General features: G+C 37.7%; 2 protein-coding genes across 7 annotated transcripts in view; both read right to left on the bottom strand.

The window, feature by feature from the left end:
• Window positions 1-3,912, bottom strand: part of c1galt1b (core 1 synthase, glycoprotein-N-acetylgalactosamine 3-beta-galactosyltransferase, 1b) — a 9,210-nt gene extending 5,298 nt beyond the window's left edge. For all 4 annotated transcript variants that reach the window (XM_024270924.2, XM_036212060.1, XM_024270925.2 and 1 more), the window contains exon 1: window positions 2,995-3,912. In XM_024270924.2, coding sequence (XP_024126692.1) covers window positions 2,995-3,214 — 220 coding nt within the window. In that variant the 5' untranslated portion in view covers window positions 3,215-3,912. The remainder of the gene's footprint in view (window positions 1-2,994) is intronic.
• Window positions 3,913-7,344: 3,432 nt separating this feature from the next.
• Window positions 7,345-22,852, bottom strand: os9 (OS9 endoplasmic reticulum lectin). 3 transcript variants are annotated; one of them, XM_024270595.2, is made up of 15 exons: window positions 22,411-22,849; window positions 20,100-20,282; window positions 17,976-18,039; window positions 17,822-17,898; window positions 16,339-16,437; window positions 14,697-14,898; window positions 14,407-14,562; window positions 14,193-14,302; window positions 13,327-13,381; window positions 13,148-13,230; window positions 12,871-13,074; window positions 11,108-11,306; window positions 10,682-10,849; window positions 10,322-10,428; window positions 7,345-8,310 (listed from the first exon to the last, which is right to left on the bottom strand). In XM_024270595.2, the coding sequence occupies exons 1-15, from the start codon at window positions 22,588-22,590 to the stop codon at window positions 8,173-8,175; spliced, it is 2,025 nt and encodes a 674-aa protein (XP_024126363.1). In that variant the 5' UTR covers window positions 22,591-22,849; the 3' UTR covers window positions 7,345-8,172. The 3 variants fall into 3 exon arrangements, with proteins under 3 accessions (XP_024126363.1, XP_024126364.1, XP_024126365.1); XM_024270596.2 differs by having other exon boundaries at window positions 14,193-14,299; XM_024270597.2 differs by lacking the exon at window positions 10,682-10,849 and having other exon boundaries at window positions 22,411-22,852.
• Window positions 22,853-23,762: the final 910 nt, after the last annotated feature.

Genomic DNA, 23,762 nt, shown 5'->3' with positions numbered 1-23,762 from the left:
AAAAAACAACAAATAAAACTATTAGAAAAAACAAAAAAAGGCAGCATTCTGGAGGGACTGGTACATCGTTAATACACACTACAGCAGCGAAGAGTTATTTGTTAAGTAGATATCTACACATTCTGAGGGTTAAAGCTTGTTTGTTTTAAAAAACAAAGTGGGAAGAAAGTGACCAACAAAGGAAAAAATATATTGGAATGAATTTAGAACTTTTTTAGGTGATATTATCGTTTATTTATTGTGAAACTAAAGGTTTTTCCTCTAACTGTAATATATTTATCGTGATATATATCACGATAAAAGACAATAAAGTATAGTTTCAGTTATTCTCTGAAAAAACCTGTTATAGATTAGTTTTAAGTTACAGATAATTGAATATTCACAATTGAGAAACAAACTTTTTAGAGCAATAAAATAAATCAAATGAGGACAGATGTGGCTGACAGCACATTTGTTTCAAGAATCAAAAGGTATTTAAACTGAATTGGTTAAAAAATACTTTTTATCTTTTAAAGTGCTCAATAGTTTCAATTTCCTGAGTAGAAAAACACATTTTGGAACAAAATTCCACTAGAATTATGTCACTTGTGTCAACTGTGGAAGAATTAGCATAATTAAAACACTGGAGCTAAAGCGGTCATGGAAAAGCTCATTTGTTGTTTTTTTGTTTTTTTTAGGACTTATGTCAGTAAGCAGAAGTCCAGATTCAATTTTTAACCGAAAAAAACAGTTGCTGGTCTTACTTTGAAAAGAAGAAGCTTCACCGACACTTTATTTTGAAGATTTGTTTACTTCCTGTGACAGTAATGTGGCACATTTGGGTTCTTTTTAATTCATAAATTAAAATCCAACAATATTCAGTATTTCACAGCAGTAAATATTTTACTACATGATGTTTTACTATATTTATAAAGATTACAAATCAGCGATCTTGGACGTTGTGGATATTCGTACTTGAATATCGCGAGTATCCGAGTACTCCTACTCCACAGCTTGGTTTATCTCTTATTTTTTGCAATGTCAAGTCTTCATTTTCATGGACTTTTGTGTTCACAATGACACGGCAACACCTATGCAATTGTTTTGGGCGGTTTAATTAAATATTAGGTTTAATAATTCATCAAATTAGGTTAGAAATGATATAAACGATAAAAGAGAAATGGGACTTTTCTAACGCTCACATGATATGTATCGTCATATCACCCAGCACTAACTAAGAGTGGCCAAAAATAAAGAAAGTGAAGTGGAAAGTTTTGCTTTTGGTATAAATGTCATTTGATAAAATAAAATCGGATGACATTTTTATCTTATTGGTGTTCAGGCTCATCTCTGATAGCTTCCTCCTTGCTGTTGTCCAGCTGTTCCTGCTCTACTCGCTGACATTTCCAAGTAATCAACAGTTGGAAACAAGCAGGAGGACCAAAACTAAAGAACACATCTACGTTTAGAAGCACGGGAACAGGCGGTGTGGTGGAGGTATTATGATCTGGGCTTGTAACTGCCTCTTTTTAGGGAGATAAACCATGAAGTTTACTTTCCTTACTATAAATGTGAAGAACTTACAACAAATGATATATAAATATATTGTTCGTTACTCATCTTCTGTTTCATCATAATGTCTAAAATCTGTAAGTTAGAATAAACTTTTGACACAACAGTAAAATGTTTGACACTAAAACTAAAGGATACAGGTTTGTTTTTTACGATAAGAGCAGATAGTTTCATTTATGAGCGCTCTACTGCTTGTGGTTTATAATCATATTGAAGAATTACTTCCCTCTTTCCACATATTTAATGACATTTGACACATAAGAACATTCAGTAGTTTCTTTATCCAATAAACTTAGATAACCAACATAAAATCATAATCTTCTCTCCTAAAAAAAGAATGCATCACGTTTTTATGAGTTTATTGCCTTATTTTAAAAGGAAAATACTAAAGAAGTTAAAGGTGAAAAACTGCAGACCAAAGGTCAGCTTTTTGTGACTAAAGGAGTAACTCTGAGCGAGACAATGACAACTGATCAGACCAGTACCTCCACTTCAACGATGAAGTTTGGTCTGTGTGCCACGAGGCAGTTACTGCAGTACACGCAGAACGGGAAGTTTTACTTCATTGTGAGAGTGCTCACTCGCTCTAGGACAGGATTCTTAAACTCAGTTTACCTCGGGGGCCAATGAAGGCGGAGTCTGGGCCGTATGGGGTTCTACTTGTGCCAAAAATATGTTTTTGTGTCCACTGTCTTTATATCTTTGGTTCATCGTCTATGTCTACTGAACAAGTTTATTGAACATTTGTTCATGCCTATGTACTGCTAAATAATATCTTCAGTGAAACGACAGGCGCTAACGACGCTAGCAACTGTTGCTAAGGACTTTACTGACGACCAGATCCAACGAGGCTACCAAATACAGTTTTAAGCTGAAACATCACAAAGCAAACACAAAGCTATCATCAAAGAAGCGTGGACATGCAGATATTTCTTAGTAGACATTAAACCTTCACATTAAGACGGGGGCCGCAAAATATCGACTTAGGGGCCGCAAATGGCCCGCGGGCCGCCAGTTTGAGACCCCTGGTCTATAACTTTGGTCCGTTGTCTATGTCTACAGAACAAGTTCACTGAGCATTTGATCATGTCTATGTACAACTCAGCAATATCTTCTGCGTTTCCTGTGAAACGACAGGAGCTAACGACGCTAGCAACTGGACTTTACTGAGACCAGATCCAACGACGCTAGCAAACCAAAGTTTTAAACATAAAGCTCAAACAACACAAAGAAAATACAAAGCTATCATAAAATGCAGATTTTGTTTGGTGGAGTTGAACTTTCATATTAAGGCGGGGGCGCAAAATATCGACTTGGGGGCCACAAATGGCCCGCGGGCCGCCAGTATAAAACTTAACATTCACAGCAGACATTATTAATAAGAACTACAACTTTAAGTTTGGCACGTCAAAAGTATTCCCGTCTTCATCTGGAAGTCCGTACCTATGTGGTGAGGGTGTTTGAGGTTGAAGAGTGCGGATCTCTCCTTCTTCCAGATCTTCTTCTCTTCCTCCAGCTGTTGCTGGAATTCGCCCAGATCCGCGAAGCTGCCGGTGTCCGGCGCAGTCCGCTCGAACCACACCTGCCGCAGGAACACGTACAGGGCGAACGTTCCCACGACGAACCCCGAGTAGAAGGAGAACCTGGAGCTCCCGGCCTTCATGCTGAACCCGATGTCTGCAGAAGCCGCGCACGTGGAGACGGAGAGCGGGCACGAGCTGCTGCGGCGGCGGGGATCCGCTCCGACAGATGAGCGACGAGGCCGCTGGAACCGCACGAATGACCGCCGCCGAGGCTTGTCGCGGTGTTCGGCGTCACTCCTTCTTTGAGGTGTGGTTTACTCAGCAGAGGTGACGCACACACCATCCCGCTGCGCTTCTCTACAGCCTCCTCACTGCGGGGTCAGTGACATCTCTGACAGCAGGAGCGTTTCCGCTTTACGACGGCCGAGCTAGACATCCATCCACGACCGTTAACTCACAGCTTCATCAAAAGGGGAAGCTAACTGTTCAAAAATGTGCTTAAATCATTTTCTTTGAATAGATAAACAATTAAAGTTAATGCTCCATACTTTAAAAGTTGTATATATTTTGTTTTGTGCAGTTAAAGTAAGCTAGCAGGCTACTCGGTTAGTGGAGCGACAGAGCTAATGTTAACTTTAGAAGTGAGTTGTTCTCCGCTGCCTCGCGGCTAAACCTTTAAAATAAACATTTCCTAGCGGACTGACCGACGGGTGAACGCCAACCACACCCCCGAAACGAATGAGACGGTCACTGAGGTGAAAACGAACGGGAAAAACTGCACAACACCGCTGCATTAGCGACATCTGTCCGACTAACGACAACATCCGGCCACATAAGCAACCACTTCCGGTTAAACGAACTTACAAAATAAGAGTTTGGACGGTGGACACATCATCTACTTTCACAATAATCACAAACTAAACGAAAACAAAATTTTCCGTAAATTATTTGATTAAATTAATCGTAAAAAGAGAGAAAACGTATTAAACTTTTTGGGGAGATTTCACCCAATAGATGGAAAATTGCTTCTAAAATCAACTTCTTATAAAGTGATTTTCATTCCTGAAATTTTAAATGTTGGTTTGTTTAAACTATGTGTTTATGTTAAGAGTCAAATTGATCAACAGGTGCAACATTTATTTAATCCACTTCAAATACACCCAGAATGTGGTTTTTTAATATTCAACAATCTGCTTACATTAATTAACAAAAATTGTAAATTACTGATATATTAGGTTTCTGTGCGTCTAAAACAGCAGAAAAGTGTCTTCAAAGCTGTTAACTTGAAATAAGTAAATACAACAGAATGATTTAAAACTTACTGATGTTTGGTTAAACTTTTAGTTATTGTAACAAGTTTTTTAAAGCCGTAAATGTGTGACATCTTTTGAGACGTCTTAAATGTATTTTTTTATAGGGTTAAAAATATGTGGCTCAGAATCCAACTGCACTGTCAGAAAAACAGAAGATTCCTTAAAAAAACTGCAGATCTAAAGTTTTTCTGTCAACCTTATCAAAAATATTGGGATTTTTTTTTTAGCTTTTATAAACACATCTTTTACATCTTAATAAGAAATTAAATAAAGTCTAAACTATATTTGAAACTCTCTTTAAGCAGAGTGAACAGTTTTAGACAAATGTATGTAAAATGCAAACTAAAGACAAGAACATAGTCAGTCTGGTGTCCACAAACACTGACAGAAGTCAAGAGCAGCTCATTGTACTCCAGGTTTTGCGTCCTGCTCAGAAGTGTTCATATCCTGTAGGTTGTTTGTACAACCTACTCCCTGCTAGATAAATGTTCTACTCAAATAAAGAGTTCCAGTCAAACAGAATTATGATAACATGCTTTAAAAAATAAATGTCAAACCCAAAATGTTATTAGTACCGTAATTCTAAATCCCAACAACTTGTAATCCTTCACTAAAAACTCCAGAATTAAAAATAATCCAAGTTAGGTTGTTTTTAACCCAACTTCAAAAGGACTTTTAACCCTAGAGAACTATCTCCAGGCGATTTTCACCTGAGCTAAAGTATTTACATGATTTTCAATAGTTGCATTTTTCTGAGTGTTTCTGGGTAAAGTCTCACATGTCCCAGGAATGGGTGGAGCAAAAGCCAAGTCTTTAGTGTCATTATTTATTTTTTAAGAATTTTTTCCTTTTCAAATTCTTAATTTTTCAGTCATTTTCAAGCATTATTTTAGTATCCATTTTATTCCATAAACAACAGTTGAAAATCAAAGGAAAACTGTTCTAATGTATCATGTGTTGTCATATGTTGATCTAATTTTATGATTAATACTTTTTTATTGGCTATATTATATCACAGGGGTGTCAAACTCAACGCACAATGGGCCAGAATCCAAAACACACCTTAGGTCGGTGCTGAACAAGAAAAAAAATGTACTGACTACTCTAAAACTACATTTTTAAAACTTTAATAACCCTAAAGTTTTAACATAATTATGAACTATAAAACATTGCCAGCAATGTTGCTGGTGTGAATGCTGTAAGTTGAATTTGGCCACTACAGATGCTAGAGCTGATCGCTGAAGATGCTGAAATTAATAGCTGAAAATGCTGACGCTGATAGCTGGAAACGCTAAAGCTGATGATGCTGAAATTGATAGCTAAAAATGCTGAAGCTAATAGCTGGAAACGCTAAAGTTGATAGCTGAAGATGCTGAAATTGATCGCTGAAGATGCTGAAGCTGATAGCTGAAAACGCTGAAGCTGATAGCTGAAAACGCTAATGACGCTGAAATTGATATCTAAAAACGCTGAAGCTGATGATGCTGAACTTGATAGCAAAAATGCTGAAGCTGATAGCTGAAAACGCTGAAGCTGAAATTGATAGCTGAAAACGCTGAAGCTGAAGATGCTGAAATTGATAGCTGAAAACGCTAAATCTGATGATTCTGAAATTGATAGCTAAAAACACTGAAGCTGATAGCTGGAAACGCTAAAGGTGATAGCTGAAGATGCTGAAATTGATAGCTAAAAACACTGAAGCTGATAGCTGGAAACGCTAAAGGTGATGATGCTGAAATTGATAGCTAAAAACGCTGAAGCTGATAGCTGGAAACGATAAAGGTGATAGCTGAAGATGCTGAAATTGATAGCTAAAAACACTGAAGCTAATAGCTGGAAACGCTAAAGGTGATAGCTGAAGATGCTGGAATTGATAGCTGAAAACGCTAAGGCTGAAGATGCTGAAATTGATAGCTGAAAACGCTGAAGCTGATGATGCTGAAATTGATAGCTGAAAACGCTGAAGCTGATGATGCTGACATTGATAGCTCAAAATACTGAAGCTGATAGCCAAAACGCTGAAGCTGATGATGCTGAAATTGATATCTAAAAACGCTGAAGCTGTTGATGCTGAACTTGATAGCAAAAATGCTGAAGCTGATAGCTGAAAACACTGAAGCTGAAATTGATAGCTAAAAACGTTGAAACCGAAAATGCTGAAGCTGATGATGCCGAAATTGATGGCTAAAAACACTGAAGCTGATAGCTGAAGATGCTGAAACTGATTGCCAGCTGAAGTATTAGCTAAATGCCATAATAGCCTGAAAAAAAAAAACTAGGTTAGCCTAGACAGCTGACAAAAAGCTGACAAAGAGCTATCATAATTGGGGGAAGGGGGGTCCAGGGGTGGAACAACAAAAGCCACGCCCCCTCATAGGAGATTTTGGAAATAGAGGCTTCAGATCAACATGAAAAATGGCTTTTTAAGACATTTAGGTTGTGGGGTTTTGTTGAAAAATGTCATAATCATAATTAAAACATTACTGGGAATGTTTTTTTATTAAAAAAAAAAAAGTCATATGGAGACTTTAAATGGAATTCACCATTTTTACTTGTGCACTATATAATAAAGAGCTAAATCTGAGTAAAAGTCTGAAAATTCTAAACTTAGCCGGTAAAGTAGCAATTAACCTGATATGACACAGAAATACTTTAGTTTTCAAATTCAAAGCCAAAGAATTCCAGAAGCTGGGAGGAGGATAAAACCTTCAGAATCAAACAAATTTAAACTGATTAAACAAAATGTTGAATTTTTAATCTCTTTATGTCCTTGTTCCAATACTGATAATGTTAAGAAGGTTTGAATATTGTTGCATTTCCCCACATCTTACCTCAGATACGGTTCGTCTCAATCGTGACCACGTTCTGCTCATGATAATCAGAGGCGGCTCAAACACAGGATGGTAACAGAATACTGGAGAGCACGTCAACAAAGATTTCCATGAAGGACAGAGGCAGAAATTGAAAGCACGTTTACTTAAATATCTTAATTCTCATGTAAGAAGCACCGACATAAAGAACATACAGAGCTCCACAGGGCAATAGGTAAACTGTACAGTCAGCCCTTTAGGTTCATGTTTGAGGGGGTCGTGGGCATTCCAGCTTGGATTTTTGTTGCTAAATTAAACAAAACTTTCTTAACAGACTTAAATCACCTGAAGCCTTTTCTCATATTGGAACAAAAAGACTTTCCAACAGGTGGAAAAACAGAAATCTGATCATTTGGTTTATGCACAAATCAAAGCATCTCTAAAGGGACTTCTAACCAAGAGATTTCCAAGAACTGGAATGTAAATCAGCTAGTTTTTTGTAATGTTCTGCTTTTTTAGCTAAAAGAAAAATCCTACAAATATCAAAATGAATTTCAGTGGAGAACCTCACAAGTCCCCTTAAAGATCATCCATGGCTAAAGCGTAGACCGCTGTAGCAAACTTAACTTCTGAACGGGAATAAAGCTGGAAAACTGGAACCAAACGTACGTCAGCCGGCTATTCTCCTGGTTTATTAAAACAGAATCCCATTAAAGGGAAAATAATAGTTTTATTTAACTGCACTAGAACAGCAGACACTGTGCAACACATGAACGATGCCGTCAGACATCGGATTATTGCAGTCTCAAGACAAACACACAGACGCTCTTCCTGAATGTGCAAAGAGCTAAAGTGTCATTTCCTAGATTCAACAGCAATAAGGAAATCAGGAGGATTTCTTCCCCGATTTGTGATCACATCTTCTTCCTGAAGAATTCCCCGGCAGAGGAGGAGCAAAGCGGCGGCGGCGTGCGCTCATACGTCCATGTCGTCAGAGTCTGATGTGCTGGACGACTGAGAGTCCTCCTGATTCTCTCCCCACACAAACCGGTAGTTGTTCTCCAACTCCTGCTGCCTCTTCTGTTCCTTGTAAACTTCCTCTGTGCCTCCAGTCTGTGGGGGGGGCACAAAAGATCCAGTGTCAGATCCAGGGTCACATGACCACGGACAGAGTTCAGTGAGGCTCCCACAGAAGAAACGTCCACCAGGAATCAGAAGACATAAAGATGGAACAGTGACTGCTGGACTGATGGAAAACGCTATTTTTAATGCTTACAAATGTTCATGACGTGGACATAAAAATCATGGCTGATACTGTAAAATCTAGTGCTGTCATGCGATTAATTTTGGTGCGATTAATTAATCGTGGCCTGTAATTAATCAATCAAATTAATTGATGATTAAAATCAAATTAATCAAACAAACCAATTAATCGATGAATCAAAAATCGATTAATCTAATTATCAATTGTGAATTGCGATTAAAATCGATTAATCTGATTAATCGATTTTAATCTCAATTTTAACCTGGCAGTTGCTGTGAAAAGCCTCATTTTGAGGTATTTTATTTAAGTTTGTGACATTGTGGTGCAGTAAAAGATTAAAATAGCACTAAAAAGGTGGCTTTTTAATTTTTTTTGTTATAAAAGAGTTTCAATCTTTATTTTGACACCAATGAGGGTTTTTTTTTTAATCTTGAATGATTAAAAATAAAAAATAAAAAAATCAGCCCTACACTGCTCCAATTTACAACATCAAAAACAGTAGGAAGACATTTCTGACAAAAAAACCCTCAAACTTCATAATAACACCATGTATTGTGCACATCAGCAGTGCAGAACCAAGAGGCGGAGCTAAAACCTCTGGTTTTCTTTCATGGACTCCTTCTGTTGGACTAGAAGGACTTGCCAGTGGAGTTACTGTCCACCAAATGAACCGGTCTCCCTCTTTCAAACAGGCCTGGTTGTTGTTTGCCCCGCTCCCCGCTGACCTGAAGAGATATTTACCACCTAGTAACACATTTACAGCTTCCTTCCTCTGAACGATTGAGAAACATGTTTCCAGCTCAGAATGAAGCGTTTTGAGCTTCATTGTTCCACTATTGGAATAGTCTTATTTCCTCACTATCCAGTGTTTCTGTTCTTTGATTTACTGTAACTTTTTAATTATTAACACGATCATTCGAGAAGGATGCTAACGTTTTTGGCTAATTTCTTATTTTCTGAGGTTTTTATAGGCTAATTTAAAGCTTAGCTTCTATTTTAGCAGAATGCTAACGTTTTGGCTAATACGTTATTTACTGGGGTCTTTAGGCTAATCAAGAGTTCTAATTTCTTATTTTCTGAGGTTTTGGTAGGCTAATTTAGAGTTTACCAAATATTTTAGCAACATGCTAATGTTTTTGGCTAATTTCTTATCTACTAGGGGTTTTTAGGCTAATTTAGAGTTTAGTCTATATTTTAGCAACATGCTAACGTTTTTGGCTAATTTTTTACCTACTGAGGTTTTTATAGGCTAATTTGGTGTTTTTATTTAAGCAACAACCTAAATGTTTTTGTAAAATTGGTATGTATTGGGGATTTTTAAGCAATTTTTCAACAAATCTTTGAGAAATTTAGATCAAAATCAGCGCTCTTTTATAGTTCTTTAATGACATTTCCAGTATTTTAGCAAATCTAACATTATGCAATAGCTTTTGTATTTTCAGCAAGTCCCTTCAGAAATTAAAGTAAATTGCGTCACCATTTTCAGCAAAAAGTTTCAGCGACTACTTTCAGCAAAAAGCTTCACAGTAGTATAATCACAGGTAATACAACCTTTCTAGTTTGCACAGTTTTTTTACTAAAAACTCTAAAAATCACATTTCGATTTTGTGGCTTTTTATCATTTTAAATTGTTATAACACTATTATGAAATAGAATAATTTGTAAAATGATGACAGGCATTGAAAACTCAATGTCTTCTGGAAAAAGGGGCGACAGCACACATCGACAGGACATTCTCAGAGCCTTTCATGGTCAAAATTAGCAGAAACATCCAGGCGGACATTTTGAGGCTTAGGGTTGAAGGGTTAACCCAAACCTGGACGACCTGTTGATGTACGAGTCTCACAGTTTTCCAATTACCAGGAGGTTGATGAGCAGCTCCCTGAAGGACTTGGTATCTTCCTCAGTCAGCCACTGATCATCCTCCTCGACATTCTTCCTCGTCAGGATCTTCACCTCGATTTTACCTTCAGGAGAAACAGAATGTGTTGCTTAAAAACATTTTTGAAGCGTGTTCAAACGTTTTCATGTTTGTTAGAATGGAATGGAAGTTGAAGGATGAGAAAGGAAGAAAAGACGTGGAGTGACACACCTTCCACATGCACTCCCTTTGGCCTCACCGCTGAAAGGCATTAAAATGAGGTGGTGTGTTTGGAAGATGAGAGAAGGAAAATCTCTTAAGGAAAGAAGTGGAAAAGCCCTCCTCCTCCTCCTCCATACCTTCTGCCTTCAGTCCTGCCTTCTCTAGCTGCTCTTTAACCACGTCCTTTATGTGCTGCCACTGGGGGTCGCCTTCGCCCATCTCCTGAACTTTGAACTCCCCATCAAGGCTGCTGCCTGTCTTATATTTAGTAATTTTGATCTTAACATGGTCGTCAGCTGCTTGGTCTGGGTGACAAGACAGAGGGGGACAAAAGAGACAATTCACCTCAAACCCGGAATCAGGATGGAGACGGGATGTCGTCCAGTGACTTCACTAAGATTCTTTAACGTCACCCACAAACATCAGTGGCAGCAAAGGAACATACCGCCCTCTGAATCTAGGTGTGTCTCTGCTGAGATGAAGGATGATTCAGACATCTACTGTCGTGGACGGCGTGGGAAGATGAAATGGACATGCAGCGCTTCTGCCTGACTGACTGTTACCTGGCTGCTTGGGAGCGCGGGTGGACCCGCCGCCGCCGCCGCCGGCCGCTTCACTGCCTCTCTGGACGGCTTGCTGCTCTGGAGCGTCTTTCTCCTCCAGGTGATCCAGGAGTTTGTCCAGAGTGGTTTCCAGTGTCTGAGTAGCTTGAGTGCGATCGAACTCTCCTTTCAGACCTTCTGTCTCCAGCTCCTGCTGAGCCTTCAGGACAAACACAAAATTACTTCTATAGTAAATATTTTTACGATAAGTTTCTGGAAGAAAGCTGTAAACGGCCTGCACTACTTAATTCTTTACATTTTTATCATTTTCTCTTCATTACACAGTGGTGTCCTGTCAGGCCTGCAAAACCTTCAGTGAAGGCCTAAAATTATCTGAAAAGAAGCAGAGAAATGTTTATATATTTGTCTAAAATATATTTAAGATCATTCCAACTGTTCTGTCAGCTTCTCTCACGGCTGTGCTGTTGAAAGACTGTTTTATTTCTCATGAAAGTTCAGGTAAATCAGGTAAAATCTCTGAGTCTCCATGCAGGAAAGAGAGAGAGGTTCTTGGTTTTCTCGTTATAACGAGATAGAACAACAAAACAAACTTCGTTTTCTTGTTATAACGAGATAGTGGATCTCATCATAACACAATAGTGAATCTCGTTATGACGACAAAACAAACTTTGTTATAACGAGATAGTGGATCTTGTTATGAGAGTAGGGATGTCCCAATCAGGTTTTTTTGGGGCCGATCCGATTCAGACTCAATTGATTTTGTGTATCTGCCGATACCGAGTCCCGATCCGATACTTTTGTAACACATTTAAAACATAAACAAATTTAAACAGATTCATGTTGTCCCTTATTTATATTTCATTAACCTTCTTTTATCATTAAAAACTTAAAACACTTCTGTGAAGTAGCTTTAATAAACAAGTAAAAATAGAGCAAATATAAATTAGGAAAAAAATACAATTTTCTTGTTATATAAGTGATAATTAGTCATGTGAGAAAGTTTAGTGACTTTAGCTTTAAAATCTTTAGAGCTATTGAACATTTTTGACCAAATGTGATTCCTGTTATTTAAAGTTCTTAAAAATAAATGATGTAGTTGATATCATTAGAACCATTTATTAGTTTGTTGCTTTAAGATTATGCGATTCTTATTCAAACTCTTAAATTTTAAATCACATTTTGTGTTTTATTACCACAGTAGTTAAGAACAGCTGATCTTAAATCATGGAGCTAGCACTTAGCTTAGCAGTTAGCAGCTGGTGTGTAGCCGTCTGTCTGAGCTTAACAATAAAAAGATACAAACTGTCTTTTTCTGTTGAAATGCCTTCAGAGGTTGTTGTTTGTGTTAAGACAAACCAATAGACACACTTGCTGTCAGTTTAAAGTGTTTTTAAAAGAGTTATTGATCTCTGAAGTCTGAATCTGTGATCATCTTGCTAGCTTGACTGAATTGGTTATGTTAGCTTCCCGTAAACTGATGCCGTTTTCTGCTGTGTTTTCCAGGAATAACATTTTGTGATCCGTTCATCACATGCAGACTTCTACTGGAGTATTTATGGAGAAAAATAAGATTTAAATATAAAGCGCTGATCATAATAAGAATAAATTAAATATCCGATATCTATCGACTCATCAACCATGGGATCAGGATCGAATCCCGATCGCGTGATCGGATCTGGACATCCCTAAACGAGATCCACTATCTGTTATAACGAGAAACGATCTAAAAAAAAAGTAGGACAGGCCGTTTTCTGTCTTTCTACCTCGTTTATGATGTTGTCGAACTCTTTCTGCATTTCTTCTTTGATCTCTTCGATCTTCTCTGATGGGACAGACACGTCCACCACCTCCTCCTCGAACTCCTGTAGCAGCTGCTCATCTTCATCCTTCTCCTCTTCTCTGAGCTCCTCTGCAGCAGCGTCTGTCGGTGGTTTCTCTAACCTACTTTTAGCCTGCTTTTCTGCTTTCTGCAAAAGGATTAAATATTTTAGTCCACAGAGTGAAGAAGAGAAATGTAGGGAAGACATAATGAGGACAAACCTTTCTGTTGCTTTCCTTCAGGTGCTGGACAAACTTCATCAGGTCAGCTGGGTCTGTGATGATTTTGAAGTTGAATTTTTCTACTAAAATGACATAAATGAACATACATTATGATGTGATGGAGGACTAAGTCTCCATCAGGCACATTCTAATATCATTTAGGATTAATTGAGAAGTACCTTCACCATCTTCATCAAGGACTTCATTGTCTGCTGGTGAGACATAATCTTCTGCCTGTCAGGATGACAGATTCATGTTCAGGTTTGGAAATGTTCAGGTGAACCGACAAACACCCTCAGGTGGCCAAAGCAGTCAACCCAGAGGGAAACACTTTAGACTCATCTTCAGTTTCTTAAGTTCTACGGTAAGAGACGATTTAGATCTTCAATTTCAGCTTTTTAAGCTCATAACTTTGCCTCAGTTTTATTATGAAGGAACTGGAATGAAATCACTAACCTGCAGCTGTTTTAATGAAATAAATTCATCCGTTTTATTTCATCATATTTATTTTTTAGCGTATTTGAACTCTATGACCGGTCTTGGGGTGTGTAACAGGACTCCCTTCAAAAAGAGATCCCTGGATCTCAATGGGATTTACTTCCTGGTTAAATAAAGTAAAAATAAAAACATAGTAGAGCTGTGAACGCTAACGCGTTAACGGACGCGATTAATCTATCAGGATTAACGCCCTCAGCCGTTAGATCAGCGTAATAAAACTCAGTCTGAGATAAACTTAAACTTTTTTCATATTCTGTGGTTTTATTGAAATTAAGAGATATTACAGCATTTACTTGTAGTTTTTGGACAAAAGCGATCTTTTATTTTATTAAATAAGGCGGAAGATAAACGTCGATTCAATGGCTGCAACGCAAAACATAATATCCTCTGTGGTGGGCGGAGCCAAACAGAGCTGTTTGCTATTAGAAATCCAACGAGGAAACCCTAACTAAACCAATAACTAAATGTATTTGTTCTCACAATGCAGTTTGATTCAGACTATTGCAACACTATCAAAACTGAAATGTTTCTATTCTATAGTAAACACCTCTGATTCCTGTTGCCGGGCAGATGTTTCCACAGCGTCTGTTTTTTTAACTCCTTCCCAAAACTCTGTTTCTTCAAACTCAGAAGTTTCAGATCCATCAGCCAAACCTGCTGGAGAATAAAAGCGTTTAGACACACGAGAAATGTTTAGCAATAAAAAATATTTACATATATGTGCAAAGTTTCTACTTTTATTTGATGACATTTAAACGAACCTTTTTCATCCGGCTGGTTGTTGTTATTAATGAGTTCAGGTGAAGTCTCCTCCTCTTTCACTTCCTCTCTTCCTTCTGCGCCGCCGTTGCCGGCTAACATCTCATCCAGACTTTTCAGCTCCTCAGAGATCTGCTCTACTTTGCGCTTTGTGTCCGCTGGAACACAGATGAAGACCAGGAGAAAGAACAAAGAGATGAAAAAAAAGGCACATCTTGAGTCAATTCAAACAATGAACATCTCTTCTATTTATTATATTTAGCTGAGACATTCTTTTTTCTGGTCCACTCACAGACTTGAGCCTTGACATAGTCCATGTACTGCTGGGCGCTCAGCGCCGGCTGGCACACGATGCCCTGGGGCTTGGCTGTGGATGGCGGCCGCAGGTACGGATGCTGACAGGTCCGACTCGTGTGAATGGTCAACACGTAGCGACAAGACTGAGGCTCATCCACGCGCGCTATGTAGTCATCCGAGCCCTCCTCACAGACAAACTGAAATGAAGAGTTAAACAAATATCCAAGTCAATAAACATTGGAGAATTAGCTAAAAGAGTCTTTGGTGAACTGGAAGGAGAAAGAATCAGGTTTGGGAGGAAGTTCTGTCCATGAAGATCTTCACTTCCTCGTCCAGCTGACATCCGGATCAGAACCATACGGATGGACATTACCCATATTGATGGATGTTTTTATGAAGATTTACACTAGTGAGACAGAGCAATCATAATCAGATGGGGGGATCAGGGGCGGAGCACCCAAAGCCACGCCCACTCAGAGGAGATTTTGGAAACAGAGGCTTCAGATCAACATGAAAAATGACTTTTAAAGACATTTAGGTTGAGTGATTTTTGTTAAAAAAATTCATAATCATCATTAAAACACTACTGGGAATGTTTTATAACATTATCATGGGGGGACTTTGATGTTCTCACTTCATCTATTTGCTTTAACTCCAGTTTGTTTGCGTATCCATCCATGATTCAGCCATGTCTGTGCACTGTTTTGATCCTTTAACAGACTTTTGGCTGCACTGTCCAGTTTGAAGAGGTTTATAGTAAATTAAGCCGTTTTGCCTTTTTGATCCTGGCATCAGGATCTGCTGATCCGAGTGTACACTTTAAAGCTCCAATACAACCACTTTAAGGTGCGCTCACACAGAATGCGATTCGCGTGACAAATTTGCATGCCCCGCCCTTCTTTTGCTGCACGACAAATTTGTTGGTTGTTGCTTGTCAAAAAAATGTGTTTGCCGCCATGTTTGGCTGCATGTGGGAGGAGCTACCCGCTCTGACTGTGGATATCTCACTTAGAATGTATGAAGACACAGAGGATTTTGAGAAATCGGGTTTCTTTATTGTGGCGAGTTCTACAAAAACATCAGTAATCATGTCTCCATGTTTGGGTTTCTACGATTTTTATTAAAAGATTTTCCCGGTACAGGGGGCTGTGTCTGTTTGACAGCTGCTTCCACTGTGTCTCTGTGTTTCTGTGTCTGAGCTTGAAGGCTGACCGTCTCTTAGTAACCCGAGGGGGAAAATAAAATTAGGAGACCTTTTTCCTTTCTTTTTTTTTAATGTCTTGATGAGGCCCGAGCCGGCAGCCTCCGCACCCTGATTGGCTGATGGGATGCGGCGACCCATCAAACTTCAGGTATTTACATTTTGGCCGTGCCGCCCGCTTCACGCCTCGTCACTCAAATTGAGTTGCTGGCAGACTTTCGCGTTGCGTCAGTCGGTTAAATCACGCCGCAGGGCTTCAGTTCTCCTCAGAGCGCGCCTGAACTGAACCATTCATTACCATTGGAGCGGGCCGTCTCTGCAGCGCGAATCGTGTTCGGTGTGAATGCAGCTTTAGATTATCACAGTGAAAAGGTCAAACTCAACACACATAAAGCAGAAAAGGACACCAAGTCGAGAGTTTAACACAAATTCTCACCCGAACTTCCGCCTCTCTCGGGGTTCCGTTCAGGTCACATTTGGAGCCGTTGACGTAGGTCTGACTGTGGTGTCGCTTCAGTTTGTGCTGTTTGGAGGCCTGGAACATAAAGAGAGGAACTCTTTAAATACATTCTGAAACATACCAGTACGTACTTCCTGTCAACCACTGTGGTATATGCAACATGTGTCAAAGTCAAGGCCCGGGGGCCGGATCCGGCCCTCCAGATCATTTTATTTTATTGTTATTAATGGCCCGATGTTATCTTGCGCTTATTTCAAACTTGTATAATTTTGACAAAATATATTTATACGGAGAATAAAATACTGGAAGTTATTTAAGGTTTAAGTTGATTTATTCTGGAATAATATTCCTACCTTTTTATTATTTATAATTATGTTTAAAAAGTTACAGTTTTAAAAAGTTTTAAAAATTGGCATTCTGCTAGCTTTTTATTTTGGTATTTAGTAAGATTTTTTTTTTAGGCTAAATTGAAATTTAGTTAATATTTAGGCTACATTGTAGTTGTTTTGGCTACCTTAGAGCTTTTTTGTTGTTGTTTTTTTTAGACTGTTTTGGAGTTAGGCTAATATTTACATGCTAACTGTTTTTGGTTAATTTAGCCTTTTTATTTTTTAGGCTTTTTTGGAGTTTAGCTAATAATTTAGCTACATGCTAGCTGTTTTGGCTGATTTAGGCTTGTCCCGTTTCTTAAGCTTTTTGAAGTTTAACTATTTTTTCAGCTACATGCTAGCTGTTTAGGCTAAACTGTTTTTATTTTTTTAGACTAATTTGGCATTTAGCTTACATTTTAGCTGGCTATCAACTTCAGCTTTTTTAGCATCTCCAGCAGCCAAATTCAGCTTACAGCGTCCACACTAGAATAATCACGGGTAATGCTATAAATTTAGTTCATAAGTATGTTAAAAAGTTACGTTTTTAAATGTTTAAAAATGTAGTTTTAGAGTCCTCAATAAATGTTTATCCTGTTCGATCTAAGGTGTGTTTTGGATTTTGGCCCCCTGTGCGTACATCCTCGTTATGTCGCCGTGTATTTTTTTCTTTTCATTGTCTGATGCATTGAGAACAACTGTTCTAGTTTATTTGTTCATCGTTGTTCATTGTTGTTCTCTCTTTACTTCTGATTCCTTTTGAATTCTGCTCCACTCTGCCATTTTAAATGAGAAACACGTTTGTTCATCCAATTGAAATGATAAACAGCTTAAAGCTTTGACTTAGGGCCGTGGTGTCAGATTACGTCACCGTTTATTCTAAAACGTGGTCAGTCAGCCTTTCTAAAACATTTTATAGGATTTGGATGCTGCAGTTTCTGGTTCTACAAACAGAAACAATTAAACATGCATCTGTGTGGTTCATGTGTTCACAGGGTTCAGCATCAAATGCATTTCATTGCAGCTCATTTCACGACCATGAATTCTGATAAACGTTTGGGACAAATACATCGATTTATGGTCCAATTTACCTTCGCCGTTTCGTTGTTCCAGTCAAATTCAGATTCATAATATCCCAAAACGAGAACATCACCTTTAATTTCTGAGTCTGAGGATAAAAAGAATTCAAGTCAACATCAAGTTAAACAGAAATGTGTGGAATTACGATGAGAAAGAAAGAGTTACCTTCAAGGTGGTACTGTCGAATGTGTTTACTATAACAGAACTCATACGTCCACCAGTCTTTAGTCTGCATGAACCAAGAAAGAAAAAGCATCTTATTAAATATGGACTTTATTTGACCTGTGAGTGAAAAACCTTCAGACTCTAGAAGTACAATTTGTAGCAATTCAAACAGAAAAAATATGTATTAAAATCCTCATTTACATCGTCCAACCTAATGTCACAAGCATTTTTTAAAACGAGTTTATGTCTTTCACCATAAAACCAAAAAGCAAACCGTCATAAAGAGGCGGTAAGTGAGTAGGTAACAAGCAGATTTAAAAGAGTGGCATAAAAAAAAAAAAAAAACAATAAAATGGATTGTTGGGGCTCAAACTTAGACCAGATTTATGACCATTTCTTTCCCAAGTCTCTAGAACACAACAGTGTCTTTAAAGAACAGCTGCTGTGCCAAAGGTTTTTTTCATATTAAAAAAAAAACATTTTTTCTTTTTTTTTTTTTTCAAATTTAAAAAAAAATATTTCAAGTTTTCACTGTTTTTTCTGGTTTTTTTTATTTACAATCTGTTTTCAAATTTTACTTTTAGTTCAGTTACAAAGTCTATTTTTCAAGTTTTTAATCTGTTTTTTCGTTCACTTTAAGCTGATCCTGATTTGACCCCATATAGATATCCCTGCCACAATTTATCTCCTCCTGTCATGGCGCTCATGTTTTGTTCAGCCATACCAGCAAAAATCCACTTTTTGACCTTTTATTATATTCTTCACTGTAAAGAACGTCAAATCTGTATTCTGATCCGTTCGTGCTTCTGAGTAATCCTCTAAAACCTGCTCTCTCAGCAGCAGCCCCTCCCATACCCATGAAAACGAGCGGGTCCTCAAGTGCTGATGTCACAGCGTGAGACCGCCCCTTTCAGGAAGAGTCTGCTCCGCCCCCAAGGCTGTCAGTAGTCGTGTTTCCATTAACTCTGAAATTTCGAAAAACGGAATTTCGATATTAAATTCTCCTAATGGAAACACCACAATTTCGAAAAAACTCGCCTTTTTCGAAATAAAGTTTTTGCGCTTAGAGGAGGTGGTATTTGGGCCGTATCGAAACAGTAGTTTTTCGAAAAACTGTAATGGAAACACTTTTTTCGAAACAAACGAGTCACGTGACCATTAACCGGATATGACGTTTCGGACAGGAAGCAGGAAAAGCTGGTCAAATGCGCTTTTTCACAGCAACTGGCTGCCTTGGGCACCGCACAGCGGGAGCCACAAGAGGTCCCACAGCATCGCACAGCTCATCAAAAGTTGAGCGTGTCATGCGAAAATGCTGAATCCACAGCTCTTCGGTGAATTCTTCAACCACGATTTCCCAAAACTGTTTGACTCTACGCCGCTCCCACGTTTAAGGAGCCTGCCGCTCCAAGGCTCGGATCAGACGTAGACGTCTTCTCTGAATGGGAAGGCTGAGAGCTAGCTCCGTGGCAGAAATGTGAATGAATCTACTGCACATGAAAATAGTGTTTATATCCGTCGTCATGTTTTTTTAATGACTTATCGCGGGAATTACTTCGAGTTTTTCGCATAATCATGGTTTAATGGAAACGCTGTTTTTTCGAAACATTGTTTTATCGAAATTCTAGAAATTTCGATAAAGTTTTGCGCAAAAGTGTAATGGAAACGCAGCTTGTGAGACATTTGGTCCTGTTTGTTAACTAGAGCCACAGAATCCCACTTCACTGTTTTATAAACATTCTGGTACTCTCTATATAGTTTTGTGACCATTAAAGCATTTATTTCTATCATTATTTGCAATAATTGAATTGTAACAGTTTGTTGTTTTTTTGTTATTTTTTTTTTTACTTATTTTTACTTTTGAGCATGAAAAAAAATGACAAAATCTTGCTAACTAAAACAAATGAACAAAAAAATGTTTTTATTGAAATAGAAATGTTCTTGACACCAAAGAGCCACAAAGAAGGGATAAAGGACCCACGGGAAGCTCTGGAGCCTCAGGTTCAGGGAACAAATTCTGTGAAGGGATAACTATCTTGGCACAACACCGGCATCAGCCAAATTACACCTGAGAGGCAGCCGCCATCTTCACCTCAGAGTTTAACCAATAAGAACAGAGTTCACCTTCAGCAGACATGGAGCCTTGTGCATGGCCTTCAGCAGGTCCGGGATGTCCGGTCCGGTGTATCCCTGGGAGTCCGGCTCGGAAGCTGGATCTTGATGGAAGCGCACCGCCTGGACTGGGAGGCGGCACTCGTAGAGCTGCTTGTACTTACTGGACACCATCATGACCTCCTCTGTCTTAGTCTAAACACACCACATGCCGAAGTAAAGAATCTGTTTAACAGAGAACTGTTTCCATCTCTTTCTTTTCAAATTTAAAATATTTTTCTGAAACTGATGCAGAATATCAAAGATCCTTCTTTTTCAAGCTTCCTATTTCCCAGAAAGTTTAAATTATCAATGAAGTTTATCCATCTTCTGATTTTGTTTCAAGGCGATTTGAATGTTGTAACTGTACTTTTGTAACACACTTTTATTTTATGATTCTATGTTTACTTCAACTTTTTGGGAGGATTTGTTTCATTTTTTTTAATACATTTCTGAATATCCCTGAACTGAAAAAAAACAACATTTTGTTTGGTTCAATTATGTTTTTCCTTCTTTCCGACTCCCCTGTGGGAGACCGGGAGAGATTGCAGTTTCCGGGAGACTTGTTGGTGATCCTGACGAAGCCCCGCCCATCTGGATGAAGCCCCGACACCATCCTGCATCTCTGAGTGGGAGTGATTCCTGGTGGGTCGTCTGTCCTCCTGCTCCTGGTCGTGGACTGCAGTTCTGCTTCATCTGGACTATGGACTTAATCATCACTCGTCCCGCAGCTCTATATGAATGAACTCTACTCATATATGCAGTTTTAGCAGCTAACTTTTCTATAACCGTTCTGGTATCGCCTGTCCGTCCTGGGATGGGATCTCTCCCTCATGTGGGAATCCCTAAGGTTTCTTCTTTTTTTCCTGACTCAGGTTTTTTTAGGAGTTTTTCCTTACCGGGAGGGAGGGTCTAAGGACAGGGATGACCGTTCTTTATAGTCTGTTTAGTTTTTACCTATTGTGCATATTTTATGACTCCATCTGTGCATCTGTAAAAACTACAGGCATGAAGCCCAATGAGGCAAATTGAATTTGTGATATTGGGCTATATAAATAAAATTGAATTGAATTGAATTGAATTGAATTATAAACAATAAATTGCACTGTATAATAATTAACATAATAATAATACTTGGTCATTTTTTATATACATAAAAGCAAGTTTTTACAATTTGCGTGTTTTGTAGGGAACTACAACTTCTTTTGTCATGAGTTAAACACGTTAAAACTAAAATTGTTGTGAAATTTTACAATAAATCATAAAGTATTTGACTCTTAGGAAACCTTTAGCTTCTCTTTATTTTAATATTATTGTTTTAGGTTTTTTTTAGTCATTGTCCGTATTTTATTAAAGTTGCTGTTTTATCCTTATTATTATTTTCTCTCTGTTTGGACGGGTCTATTATTGTATTGTCCTTGAAATTGTAAATAAAGATTTTTTTTAACGACAGGCGTTTGTGGAAACACGCAGACGTTCTTAACCATTTATGTTTGAAATTTACCCTAAACACATCATTTTAATTATGTTTAATGATTTAATGTTTCCCTCCAATGGAGCATATATAATTAACCGTATCATAATTTTGGCAAAATATTATATTCATAAGAAAAAATTGTCAGAAAAAAATCACCTTTTAAAAAAAGTAAGAAAGAAATCTTGAATTATATCTAACCTCTATAGAAAAATACAAAAATGTACAAAAACAATTAGATTATTGAAATGTTTTAAATGTTTTATTTCTGACTGAGCAGACCTCACATTTTCTTTTCTTTTATTGACTATCTCTGGTTTATATTGTTCACTGTGGTTTTTTTTCCCTCTGTTTCTGTTAAGTCTCGAGTATTGTACTAAATATTGTACTGACGTTGTGTTTAAATACAAATATTTGTGATTTATTATACATAATAATAATAAATTATATAAATTTAAATGTGGTCCTAAAAATGCAGCCTAAGAAATCTCAAATAGTAATAATAAAAAAGTTAAAACACAACAAAAAAGCTTAAATGTATCCATAAATAAATTAAAAGTAACTTTTAGTTTTGCTGTTCTTTTTTTGAGGTTTACTAGTGAATATTCGTAGTGACAGCTGTTCTGTAACACAAATCTGCACGTCACTGAATAACAACTTAAAATTGTAATAATTAAATAAATAAATAAGTTAAAAACAAGTTTCTGAGTGAAATAAAACCTGCATGCTAATATTATTATTAACGGCATTTATTCAGCGACAGCTAGCAAACATTCTAGCTAGCAAGCTAGTCAATAACAGCTCGCTCACCTGCCCCAAGATGACGGGGTCCGGAAGAATCTGAATTCCATACTTCATTTCAGTCAACTCCTCTATATTTAAAAAAGCTGGCACACATAAAGGGCATATTAACACAAAAATAAACAATTTCTTCAGCCATCGCACCGAGGAAGCAGCCATCATTGACCCAGTGAACAGATTGCCTGACATGGTGAGCGCTGATTGGTCAGTAGGACAAAGCCTGCTCAATCATTGGCTAATTTCTCTGTCAATCATCCAGTTTCTTTCTGGTCGCTGTGGGGTATCTTTGTTTTGATCACCAGGGCAGCACACGATGACCGGACGTCTAGAACTGTACATAACATATGCTATGTCTCTAAATAACGTCGCACTGAGGAGAGAAACAAAGAGACACATGAAGACGTTCAGACTGGGGTGTCAGACAACAAACTCAAATATTTCCATCCATTAATGCATGAATGTTCATTGTTTTAGTCTAAAAAAAAAAATAATAAAAAAAAAGAGGCCATCAAACACAGTAACACTCGGTGACTTTAAACAGAATAAAATCTTATAAAACAAGCAGTGTTTTAGCATGCTGTCTATCAGCCCGTGCAGTATGGAAGTAAATTAAGACCAATATTATTTCAAACCCAAATAAAACACTTAAAAAAAACAAACAAAAAAAAAACAATTGGTGTTTGGCCAAAAAAATGTAAAATGTCCCAAACTTTTTGCTATTCTACAATAAACTTAATTATAATTTAATCATGCATAATTTTATAATTATTTGAGGCGGGGCTTATACGAAGGACCAATCAAAATTGATGAGGTTGATAACTTCAGTCCCGGTGGATTTACTGACTTTAAGAACTTGGATAATTACGGTCAGAAAATGGCTGTATTGTCTGTTATCATAGTCTGAAGATGTCTCAAGACAAATGTAAAAAGTAAAGTTGTATCACGTATAAACTGTGCATCCAAAACGCCGCTCAAAGTGCTATCTTACTGTGTTAAATACAGACATCAAAAACGCCCTCATGCTGCATAAAATGGCTTCATAAAAGCTATGATAGTACAGACAATACAGGCACAACCTGATCGTAATTATCACAGTTCTCAGAGAGCGCCCGCACTCAAACTGAGCGCAGCATTATGGAGCTAAATTGAGGCCAATATTATTTGAACCCCCCCAAATAAAACCAGCTGAAAAAAATATTGGTATTTGGTAAAAAGAAAAGTAAAATTTCCAAAACTTTTTGCTATTCTGCAGTAAACATAATTATAATTTAATTATATTTAATCGAATCATAATTTTTTCAATTTGTCTAAGTTTCACAGCTCGAAATTTGAAATTAAAACTTTTTTTTTGTTTCAAATCT

This window comes from Oryzias melastigma, linkage group LG5 (assembly GCF_002922805.2).
Source record: "Oryzias melastigma strain HK-1 linkage group LG5, ASM292280v2, whole genome shotgun sequence".
In the NCBI taxonomy this organism is placed as follows: domain Eukaryota; kingdom Metazoa; phylum Chordata; class Actinopteri; order Beloniformes; family Adrianichthyidae; genus Oryzias; species Oryzias melastigma.
The sequence above is the reverse complement of the archived record's forward strand: the minus strand, read 5'-3'. Positions and strand labels throughout refer to the sequence as shown.